This window comes from Rhincodon typus, chromosome 17 (genome assembly GCF_021869965.1).
Source record: "Rhincodon typus isolate 14 chromosome 17, sRhiTyp1.1, whole genome shotgun sequence".
Taxonomy (NCBI): domain Eukaryota; kingdom Metazoa; phylum Chordata; class Chondrichthyes; order Orectolobiformes; family Rhincodontidae; genus Rhincodon; species Rhincodon typus.
This window is the reverse complement of record NC_063348.1, coordinates 18,785,817-18,798,685: the sequence shown is the minus strand read 5'-3', so window position 1 is coordinate 18,798,685 and position 12,869 is coordinate 18,785,817. Positions and strand designations below refer to the sequence as shown.

Sequence of the window (12,869 nt, the reverse complement as noted above, 5' to 3'; positions counted from 1 at the left end):
AATGAAGTTTCAGGTCAGCCACTATTAGGAATAACAGAAATACAGAAACAAAGTGCTGAAAGTCTGAAATCAGAATTGGAAATACTAAGCTAGCTCTGCAGGATCTGTAAAGAGGGAAACAAGAGTTAATGTATCTTGTCTGTGACCTTTCATCAGAACTGAAAAAAAGATAAGAATAAGAGAACACCGCAGTGGCCTGTGTCACTCAGCCCTAAGTTCTGGAAGCCCTGTGGTGGTGCATTTGATTAGTGACCCTGCATATGATGCTATGAACTGCTCGGATAAGTTTTTGCTTAGGATCACAATCCTCCAGGTTGTGAATTCCCTGTCTTCAGTAAAAAAATCAGATGTACAAAACAAGCCAATCATTGTTCCTACAGTGCCTAATGATTTATCTCTTTTGTGGATCATCCAACCAAGAAGATAAGTGTAGGTTCTGGGGATCCCATACTGATCCTAGTGTTTTGAGGGAAGAGGAATGATAACATTTGTTGCCTGAATTAATCTCTTCATTTTTGGGGGGACAAGTGAAATAATCTGCTGCTAAAATCATTGGGTCATTATGAAACATCTTAATAGCTTACTTACAGATGTTCTTTATTCCCTTCCAGAAGAGACCGTTAAAAAAACACTTAGAAGCTGCTCGCTATTTAATTTGCACTGATATGAAGTAGTTTGGGATTTGATCTATAACTAATGATTGAAGAGGCTGGAAGGTTATTTTGAACCTATGAAACTAATCATTTGGTCCATTTCATCACAGTTTCTTTTATCTCCATTTAGTCTGAACCAACTTTTCGGAAGGGATCTGGGGCATGTTCCTATGAATATGGCCAATTAACCAAGACTAACAATAGTGATGACAGTGACTCCTCAAATTTGTTTGATTGTCTTTGGAGAGGATTCCCCATTGTGCACCCCTGAATTGTCCTAGATTTTCCACTTTTTTGCCACTTCCAGGAAATTTCTGACAGGGAATGTGAGTTAATGATGTGTATGGACTATAAAAGGTCAGGATGAGGTAGACATGATGGATCAGTCAATTCTTTCCTGCCCTTTCTGTGTGTTTGTAAGTACTTTCCTCCTTTTCTCCACATACCCTTTCTTTCCCATTATGCTGCTGCATTCTTCTTTTTTCCAACGGAGACTAGGCTACAGATTTCATACCAATTTCAGGCTGAGGTCTAGGCCCAAAACGTCAGCCTTCCTGCTCCTCTGATGCTGCTTGGCCTGCTGTGTTCATCCAGCTCTACACCTTGTTATCTCACAACAACAAGCGTTTATTTTTGATGAAGGAGCATAGAGCTAGTGAAATGAAAAGAGTAGGTCATTCACTTCTTTGAGCTTGCCCATCATTTAGTTAGATGGTGTTTCATTTGTACCTTAACTCCATCCACCCATCTTAGGTCCATAACTCTTAATACTCTTGCTGGACAAAAATCTATCAATCCTGGTCTTCAAATTATGGATAGGCCTAGACTCAGCAGCTTTCTCAGGAGAGACTACCAACTTTCCACTACCCTTTGTGTGAAGAAATATTTCTGACATCATTCCTCATCAACTTAACCCTAATTTTAAGATCCTTGTTCTAAAATTTCCCAGCAGTGGGAGTAATTTCTCTTTCTGTCTCCACTTTATTAAATCTACAATCAGTTTAAACAATTCAATTAGATCAGTCCTTAACCTTCTGCAATCAATTGAATATAAGCCTAGTTTGCGGAATTTGTCCTGATAATTTTAATCTTTTACCTCTGGTATCATTCTTGTAAATCCAAGTTACACTAACTCCAAGACAAGTGCCTCCTTCCTGATGTGCACTGCCTGAATAAATGCAGTATTCCAGATAGAGTCTAATCAGAGCGAAGGGTGGCTGCTCTCTTTAGCCTGTAATTTAGAAACTGTCAGAGTAACACTGGTGTATCAGTCATGTGTCACTCTATACAAGTACAAAGTCACATCCTATGAATGCATGAAAAGAAGTACACGAATATAGCAACCTGCCTTAAGAAATTGGTAATGACATCGAATTTATTTGCAAAACAAAACATTGATAGTTCAATTGTCACTGTCTCCTGAACCACAAGTTGGGATTTCACAGAACAACATTTAAAGAAGCACACAACGCGATTCAGCTGAACTCAACAAACCTGTTATGTATTTTGCCTCGTTCTTGTCAACAAAACAAATACAGTGAGAGTAGCTCTATAAGAAAGAAAGCTCAATTGTCTGACCTTGAATCAAGCAGAGCTCTAATATATGGGGTCAATGGGCTGTAACATTGAGACCTGGAGGACATCTTTAGCAGTTTAAAGTCAGAACATCAGGTTTCATTGTTGTCTTTCAGGATGACTAATGCTGTATACTTCTGTTTTGCATTCTCCAGTTGGATTCCACGTGTAACATTGAACAATCTTTCTTCAATGACTGGTTCAGTGGCCATCTCAACTTTCAGATCGAGCACCAGTAAGTGAATAGGAAACATTGCTTAAGCTGGGTTGGATATTGTTGGTTGTATGGCAGTGATGATGATGGCAGTGGTGGTGTGATGGTGTGGTGCATGGGGAACGTTGGCACAAACCATTGAGATATTAGCCACATCTTGAAGACCACGGTCAAAACCCTGACCTGATTGATTGGATTTTCTCAATAAAGTGTACTTTCTGCGCCCCTTGCTGAATTGTGTTCTGTTGACAAACTTGCTTTACCTTACTAAATGGAGCAATGACCCAAATAATTAGATACATATATGTATGAAAATTACTATCTGTTTTACTTTATTAGATATGTGGATCTTCCCATTAATAATTCATTGATGATTCTGCTTTCAATTAACTATTTCATCGACTGCATCACTACAGAATCACCTGAACAAAGTTGTTAACTCATAAGTTTCATGATTCACATTGTGAAGCTGATACTGGCACTTATATGTAAACTATCTCGCAAAATACACAGTTGACTGTCCTGTTTACCTGATCATGCCCCATTTGGCATTTAGATGCATTGTGTGAATGCCATAGGAAATCAGCCAATGTCAAGTAATGTAGATAATGGGAAAACTAATGTTCATTCAAGTACGATAGGCACAATCAGATTCTGATTATGTGGATCTATAGCATGTATGATACTTGCTCTGATGCTTTCAAGCTCACTTGGTGGATAAAGGGATGCACCTGATGTCATGGAGTAGGTATCTCACTTCTCATTCTTCTAAACTCCAATGAAAATAGACTCAACATGTGAAATCTAGCCTTATAAAATAACTCCTTCATCTCAGAAATCATCAAACAAACCTTCTTTGAACTGCTGCTATTGCAAATATATCCTTTCTTAAATAAGAAAACCAAAACTGTGCACAATGCTCCATATATGGACTCAACAATGCCCTGTACAAAGAGCAGAATCTCCCTACTTTTATACTTGATTCATCTTACAATAAAAGTAAATATTCCATTTGCCTTCCTCATCACTTGCTGTATCTGCATACCAGCATTTTACGATTCATGCACCAGGACACCCAGATTTCTTTATATTGTAGAGTTATCACATTATACTTCCTGTGACAAACTCGTATACATTCACTTAATCTATCTAATTCTCTTTGTAGTCTCCTTGGTCTGGATTTTCCACTGGCCAGACAGTCATTCTGCCAGCGTAGGCAGGACCCCATGGAATCCCCATCATTGCAGAACTCCGAAGGAATTGCCAGGAAAATTTAATCTGCCACTGAGACATTCCTCTAAACCTTGAATGTATCCATTTAAATCAGAGACTTCAGATGGTTCTGATGAAATTAAGTAAAATAGCTACTGAGGAAAAGTTAGACAATTAAAAGCTGCTGAGTAACTATTAAACAGACTCTGCTGTTAACACACAGCCACAACTACGCTATTCCCAGACTCTCTGAACCCTCAGATTCTGACCCAGATGGGAACGGACACCTCTTACCCCCGCCCAACCCAAACCAGCCCTCCCCAACCAAAGTTCCTTTACTAAGAGGCCATTAATGAATCCTGTCTCATTTCACATTGGCAGATCTAAAATAGCCTGCTCCCTAGTTGGCTCTAGAATGTACTGCTCTAAGAAATTGCCCCGAATACTCTCAGTGAGCTCTTTTACCAGGTTATTTAAATCTCGATAAAATTTAAAGTCACCCGTGATTGTTGCAATGTTCATCTTATATGGGCAATTAGTTACACACACAGCTTTATAATAATCCATATTGCCACATTGGACTACAGCGATTCAACAAGGCACAGCCCTCTCACAAGCAACTACAGCTGATTAATGTTGCCAGTCCTAACCAGTGACAGCCCTATGCTGTGAATGAAGAAAGAGCATAGCTTGTTGCTAAGAGCTCAGATATTCCTGCCTGAGGAATATTTTATGAGGTGAAAGCTTTAAATGCTGATAGTGTAAGATGTAGAGAACTTGCTAATGATTTGGAGGCTGCATTTTATCTCCACAGTTTGGGACTTATCATACACTTTAACAATAGTGTTAGTTTTCTTGCTGTCTTTGTAACAAAGTAATGAGATTTGTATATGATTAAAATATGAGTATTTCTTTCTTCAGTTAAGACTGATTTGAATTTTGTGAGAGTTATGGACCTTGAAGATATCCGTAACATACCCTAGCTGGGGGATGGGAGAGCTCTCAGGCAGCTGGTCAGTGCCATTGGGAGGTTTGGCACATTCCCAAGGCCAGGCTCTTCATTAACATGCTGTTAGTGAACTGCAGGCCAAACCTAGGCATTGTAGCGCTGCTCGCTGGCTTTGGGGCAACAGAAAGATAGGCTGGCAGGAAGGCAGTCCAGGGTGGCGAAGGCCTAGCTTATTCTGTGGAATGTCTACACTTCCTGGATCTACCAAATTAATTTTACACATAACTTTTTTTGGCTGTCTTGATACAACCAAACGTTACATCATAGCACAATGTATGACACAGTGAAATGGAGCCTCAGCCTGATGCAGGCAGATGTCTAGGTTGTGTCCTAGAAGGCCCAGACAAAAGAGCGTGGCTGAGCAGAATCAGTGTGGTAAATTTATCAAGCGTGTTGATTTTAATCCTACTGATGCCCCGATTCTGTCAGATGAGTTTTAACTCATGATGTGGTCTTTAGTAGCACCAAATGAAGAAAGAACCTGGGGCCGGAATGGAGTTAAAGGAAAGGGGATTAATAGTATTAGCTCCACTTGAAATAATATCCAAAAAACCAGCCTCCTTTATAAATGGCAGCTTTAAATTGTATTTTCTCCAATCCATTCTTTTCCAGTCTTTTCCCAACAATGCCGCGTCACAATTACTACAAGATCGCCCCTTTAGTGAAATCACTGTGTGACAAGCATGGTTTGAACTATCAAGTGAAGCCTTTGTTGCAAGCCTTCAAGGATATTATAGGGTAAGTAATGAACGTATCGTTATCATCATGACATTTGCTGCCAAGTGTCCTGTTTTCACACATATGTTGTCATTTTAGTTCTGAATTTTTGGGAAATTAAAAATGGACCCTAATTTCCTGAAATAATTTTAATACACACACACACAACCTCAGAGTTGTCATGGGTAAAGATGTTCAATTCCTTACCTATAAAAGGGTTATAAAATGATATGAAAATAATTCTGTTTCAAAACAGTGTGTGCTTATGATCTACTTGGATAATTAGCTGAAGTCAGACACAGCCTTAAGGAAGTTGATTAATCATTCATGTAGATTGTCACAATCCTGCAGGAAACCATTAATGTTTAAGAGAAATCCAAACATCCAGCAATTAACAACACTGAATATTTCATGTGTTTAAATAAAAATGTATGCAAAAAGAAAAGAAACAACACTAACAACTTAACACTATAGCTCATAAAATCCTGTACTATAAACTCAGTTTTATTTGTTATTTCCCTCAAAAGTTCAGTTTTCTTATAAAATCTTGAAGGTTCATTTCCTTCTTTAGGGATCAACTCAAAGATATGCCTTTAAATTTACTTTCATGCTCCTCGGTATTCCAGTTTTCTCCAAGGTACAATATTTATGGGGATCAATCTATTAACATTTAGCTAAGCATCCCTCCAACATTTCTTTAAAGACCTTAGGTGCTTTGCTGGCTGCCAGATGATAACTGATTGTCCTCTCTCAGTCTTTCTAGCTTTGCTGGTTGATATCTTCCACAAGGCTCTGTGAGGACCAATGTAGATCACTTACTCTATCTTTAAACTAGGCAAAACTTCCAGCTGCTTTGCCTGTCATAAATTCCAAACTAAGCTTGAGCCCCCATCTGCATTCCATGCAATGAGGAACAAAGTTAGGATCATCAAGTATAGGCCTGCCTAACATTTGTCTCCTTTAAACTCTACGAAGTCAGTCAGCTCCTGTTCACACTAAGCCAAAACCACAGTTTCCTCTAGTGAGAAAAACAACATGACTATCTAATTCCCTGAGCTTATTTCCATGACAATGTGGTATATTTGAGACGAGTCAGAAAGAAACACAAAACTAATTAGCTTTACCTTCATCACAACCGTACAATTCTGTAACCCGTGTGAATAATTGATCGCTAATGGAGTTTTATCACGCCCCCCTCCCCCTCTCTCCTGGAAAATGCTGACCCAGTTAACAAGCTATTGTGTTTACACTGGCTTTCAACTTTATTTTCACCTGGAGAGCACATAAGCAATTTAATATTCTTATTTGAAACAAACGTAGACCTTCAGGCTCCATTAAGCTGAGAGAAGACCCTGATAGCTTAATCTCCCATACCATTAACTCTGCTTTTGTAAGATTAAGAGATAACAAGGTGTAGAGTTGGATGAACACAGCAGGCCAAGCAGCATCAGAGGAGCAGGAAGGCTGACATTTCGGGCCTAGACCCTTCTTCAGGATCTTTCGTAAGATTAACATGGGTTACCTTTAACATAGGCTTGTTTCATTTGCCCTTAGATTAGGGATCTTTATCACTTTTCTCACCAGGTTTCCCATTATATTACATTTAACCTGCAACCATGAAACTAGATCATTATGACAGATGTAAAAATACCTGCTGAGATTTTCCAGCAATTTCTATTTTTGTTTATGACAAAATGTAGGTGGTAACATAAAGTGTTGGCTGGAAGGAATTAATCACACCTGTGCATGTATGCCAACTGTTCTTTTTATGTTTCTCACTTTGCACCTGCCCATTTGATTTCTGCTCCAGGTTAAACCTAGGCTAAAGGCTATGCTGCCTTGTCTAAGATCCCTATATTAGGCATACAGAACATAACGATTAAATAGTAAATACCAATTCTTGGGGACAGCATTCATCATGACAATAAATCCAAGAACTTCTTTTTTCCCAACATTTTGCATCCTACCTGCCCACCTAATTTCTACACGTGACACAAGGCTGCCTCCAGCTCCATAAATCTCAACAAAAACCAAAAGAACTGTGGATCTGAGGAAGGGTCACCAGACCTGAAGCATTAAATCTGATTTTTCTTCACAGATGCTGCCAAACCTGCTGAGCTTTTCCAGCAATTTCCATTCTTGTTCTATAAATCTCAATTTTATCTGGAATCTCTTTGGAACTTTCTAAAAATCCATGTATAGAATATCCATTGATTTTGCTACTACCTTGACCACTATTAGATTAGTTTTATATTGCCAATCTCTTTAAAAGCAATACTTTGTTTTTCTGACTGGTCACTTACTATTCGAGATAATGTATTCTCAATTTTTCCATTATTGACATTAGTTACTTGGTTACTTTAGAAACTTGCAATACATAAAACATTACTGAATTATGATACTACCTCCAAATCTCATGAATTTTATAAATAATATTTTCAGCCAGCAGTATCCAGCTTATATGCATTCCATTCTCCATCTTACGTTAACTGAGGGAAGCATGCCAAAACAAATTGGATATTGATTCACATTTGCTAACTATTCATAAGCACATAGTCAAAAGCAAATGATCCTAGTTACATGTCCCTAATATTTTAATGAACTGATCCTAATTAAATGTGTCAATGATTTGTCTGATGTGCCACCTTTCTCCTCCCAGGTCCCTGAAGAAGTCTGGTGATCTGTGGTTAGATGCATACCTCCATAAATGAGGCTACTCAATGAATCTTCACTCCTCTCTCTTCCTGTCCCTGTCTGAATTCCAGTTCTGCGTTGGAGTTCCTGTTTCTCTGAGTCTGTATCCATCTCAAGTGGTTTCTGCAGTATAAGAGGATGCCACCACTGGCTTTCTGCATGACCTGACAAATGACTTGATTCTCAATTGATGGCTGATGAAGAACACCTTGAATTAAATTGTTCCGTGCCCTCCGCCCCACTGCCCTTCCCTGTTCAAGTATTGGCAGGTATCCACTGCCTAAATAGCAATCTACATTTTAATTAGATGAGACAAATGTAGGACAATGGGCTTGATTTTATTTTAATTTGGTGTGATTACTGACACTAAGCAAGAAGTTTGTTGTGTTGTGACACCTCTAGTGTACTTTGTGGAGTAGAACGAGAGGTTATTACTGCACCAGCTGTATGAATATTTAACCTTCAGTTAAATGTGCATCTGACATGCTCCACTGCAACCATGACCATTTACTAGAAGAGGTCATGGAGTCATACAGCACGGAAACAGACCCATTAGTTCAATTTGTCCAAGTTTGCCAAACTAAGGTGTCAAAGGGGAAGTACATTGTACAATAATTCCATCTAACCCTGGCAGGCCACTGTTTCCGTAAATTGGCTTTTGAAGATGTTGTTGATATTAATGCTGACACTTTAGTCACAGGCAGAGGTTGAGAATCTGCATTCCTTCTCTTTCGTGAACATTCCAAATAGTAGCAGGTTGCTGCGACAGTACTGTTTCCAAAATGGCCTTATGGATGAGGCTGGGCAGATGGAATGTGACCAGTCTGACTACCAGCTGCACTTACAGCACTGCCGATTGTGATTCAGAGCCTTACAAAACAGGATGATATGGGGATCATGTGCCCAGTATGCACTGATCTCAGCTAAGTGTTAATCTGATGATGTCTGTACACATCTGTAGCACAGTCAGACACCAAACTGCAGACTGATTTAGGGTGCCACGTTTAATCTTAACAGACCTGGATCAAAGGAAACAATTGTTGATTCATGCCCGTAAATTTCCCTGCTGCCAAATACCCTTGTGTCGAGGTGGCTGAGGACATGATTAGACACTCCTTTATGTCACTTGCAGTCACAGAGTTTGTATTCATTATATCATCAAGACTGACACCTTGGATGAGTTAGCAAAGGATATCTGTGCCCATGAACAGTGTATAATTTGGGGACAGAGGGTTAAACTGCTGCTACCTCTTGTCCAATACCTAACTCGTTGCTACCCCCTACCCACCCCACCCCAACTCTCACACAACACACACACACACACACACACACACAAACACACACCAGCAGAAACAGGGAGCAAGCAAAATATTACCCATACAAAGCAAATAAAATCAAGCCCCATCAGTCCATTTACAAGAGAAAAATATTAAAGTTTCTACAATTGACCTGTGGAATGAATGGTTCTGTAGCAGTTTGGGGTGAGTTTCAACAATCTATGCCGGTTTGAAGTATGACATTCAGAAAATGTAGATTCAAGCCGCCATCGACACATTCTCACTAAACACCATTCCTTCCCTGCTTTCTGCAACCATGATCACTAGGTTCCCAACTTCTGTGTTTGTCATGTGTCTCTACACATAATTTCTTATCCTAACAGGCAAAAGTCTCTTTCAGTCATGTCTGTCCATAATTTATAATAACAAGGAGGACAATGGTGTCAGTAATTTTTTTTAATAAAATGACTAATCCTGTTTCTGGCATAATTCAGTATTGAAATAATTGTTGATTCTTTTTAATCTTCCCCATCCACTGTTCAATATTATTAACAAGGAGTGCATTCTTTAACCAATATTAACAGCAGCATTACTTACTCATCCTACGAGGTATGCATATACTACACTGAATCCAGTTCCTGCATGAGTTGCTTTGACAATAAACACCCACACACTCTGCTTTACAATATAGAAGTTAGGCTCTACACTAAGAGTCCACAGTTGCTCTCAGTGCAACAGACAAGATAAAGACAACAATGAACCTGAGATACAAAGTGACCACTTTGGTCAAATGGTCAAATGTCTTTGCGTTATTGAACTGGGCCATGGCGCACGGAGAGGAGAGACTCAGTCTCTGATTACTAGATTGACATCCAGAGGGATAGTTATGTCTGATGGGTGTAGTTCTTTCAAACTCCCCCTCCCTGTCACATACAGACAGCTCTCCGTGTTCAGGCTAATAAACACCGAACTTTGTTATGGGAATAACACAGAGCACGATTTGCTGGATTTAAAGCCAACGGAGGAAATAGGTTCAGAAGAGGAAAAGACTGAAACATTAGGAATTTGAAGCTTTGAAAAAGTTGATTTCAAAGAATATGATTCCAATAGTGACCTGATTATTATGGAAAATGAAAAGCAGGTATTCATTTGTATGTTTTAAAAGAATGTCCCAACCCAATGCTGTCCAGTGATCCTCTCCTGAGCCATGCCCATCTTAGTTTGGGTGATAATAGAAAGTGAGCCGACCATAGTGATTCCCACAATCAAGCTTAGACTCTCATGAGAAATTATGGCCATTTGGACAAGGAACTGAAGAACTGACACAGTTCACTAAACTATATCCCAGAAACAGTCTTCTACACTCCTTACTGAATCTCCAGAAGCAGCACTGTGTCTGCTAAAAATAAGCTGTCATCATGGTGAAACTACAACAAATTCATGCTAAAACATTATACAATATTTTATTGTGGACAGTTCTAAGGCATCCCAATTCCCTTTGACATCCCATGGCATTGTCATTGCTGAGTCTCTACCATCAAAATGAGCCATGTACACATTATTCATGGGGGTCAGAAGCTTGAATATATGTAGCAAGTGTCTCACCTCCTGTTTCCCCAAAGCCTATGCAGCACCTACACAGCATAAGCTAGTTCTATGCTGGAATACTCTGCATTTGGCCTGGATGGGTTCATATGCGATCCAATCGCATGAAATTTGACACAATCCGAGGCAAAACAATTATTTGATCAGCAGCCCATCCACAGCCATAAATGTTACTTTCTGCAACTACTGGGTGAATCATGGCTGCAACAACTATCATCCGAATGGGCTGCAGTAAATTACCAAGGTTTCTTCAACAGCATCTTCCAAATCTACAACCTCCAGTATTCGGAAGGAAAACAGCAACAAGTGTGTGGGTATACCATCAGCTCCAACTTCCCGTATGCCATCCTATTTATTGTCACTGATCACACTCCTAACTTAACAGTGTTGAGGGAGTACCTTCACCATACAAACTGTGCTGTGAGAGTATCTTCACCCAAAGAACTGCAATGCTTTTCTCAAGGGCAACCAGGGATGCACAACACATGCTGGCTTTGCCAGTGAGGACTACGTCCCGAGAATGAATAATTAAAAATAATCCTGACAGGGGATGAGAGAATATTTGGTGGGGAATAGGAATTAGATTCTTCAATGTAATATCTCAGGACAGCATTCTCAAACATGTGGAACATGTTGCAGTCAGCCGTAATATGATTTTTATAATCCGTATGCATACACCTAAAATTTCTTCAATGATTTATGACCTTGAACCACATTTTTATATGGATGGGTGCAACATTGGCAGATTATCTACTGGTGTTCCACGTTAGTTTGATATGACCAACATTTCAATGGAGGAGAGGTGGAGAGTTCTCTACAAGCTATCTATGCTGATAATTTCCACCCATTATACTTACTTGGGCCCAGAAGAGGCTCAATGGTTCCAAACAAGGCGTCAATCTCTCAAAAGGTAACTGGTCAAATACAGGCCTTGACATCCACACCAAATGCCTCTTCAGTCTTTTATAGGCCTCTGCCTCAACCAATTTCTTCCATCTGACTTGCTTTCATATTTTAGACATTTACATCCTTCTTGCATTCTGTTCCAATTTTCCTGCCGATAAGTCACATCTATTTCACCTCCCCAGTTATTAAAATAAGATTTATGACAGGTTTAGCACAGCATCCTCCTAAACAAATCCACTGCAGTGCTGGCGGTAGGACAAGAAACCACAGTGTTTGGGCCCTGACTCTTTATGGCAGTGATCCAATCTATTTAACCATAATCCACTGATTGCACAGGGTGAACTGTTTTTTAAAAAAACAATCATTCATGGGATGCGCTGCCTGGGCCAGCACTAGTTGTCCATCCCTAGCTGCCCTTGAGAAGGTGAGCAGTCTTCTTGAACTGCTGAAATCCATCTGGTGTAAGTACACTCACAATGCCCTTAGGAAGAAAGCTCCAGGATGACCTAGTGACACTGAAGGAACACCAATATATTTCCAAATCAGAATGGTGGGTGGCTTGGAGGGGAACTTGCAGGTGGTGGTGTTCCCATGTAACTGCTTCCCTTGTTCTAGATGTTAGTGGTCATAGGTTTGGAAGGTGCTGGCTAAGCAGCCTTGGTGAACTTCTGCAGTGCATCTTGTAGATGGTACACATTGTTGTTACTGAGCCTCAGTGGTAGAGGGAGGGATCTTTGTGGTTGCGACGCTAATCACTCTCCTGGCTTGTGCCTTATAGATGGTGGACAAGCTTTGGGGAGCCAGGATGTGAGTTTCTTGCTGCAGGATTCCTCTGACCTGCACAAAATTGTATGCTTGTCTGGTTCAGTTTGTGCTTAATGGTAAACCTCAGGATGTTGATAGTGGGGAATTTAGCAATGATAACACAGAGGAGAAAAAGCACAAGTAAAATTATGGAGCAGGTGGAACACAGCAGGCCAGGCAGCATCAGAGGAGCAGGAAAGTTG

At 39.9% G+C, this 12,869-nt stretch overlaps 1 protein-coding gene across 1 annotated transcript; it reads left to right on the top strand.

The window, feature by feature from the left end:
* Positions 1-2,374: 2,374 nt before the first annotated feature.
* Positions 2,375-9,840, top strand: LOC125485269 (acyl-CoA 6-desaturase-like; the record flags this gene model as incomplete). Its single annotated transcript, XM_048607311.1, has 3 exons — positions 2,375-2,463; positions 5,276-5,401; positions 8,040-9,840. Coding segments are annotated over 3 exons (267 nt in total), but the record flags the coding sequence as incomplete, so codon positions are not given.
* Between the last annotated feature and the right edge of the window lie 3,029 nt (positions 9,841-12,869).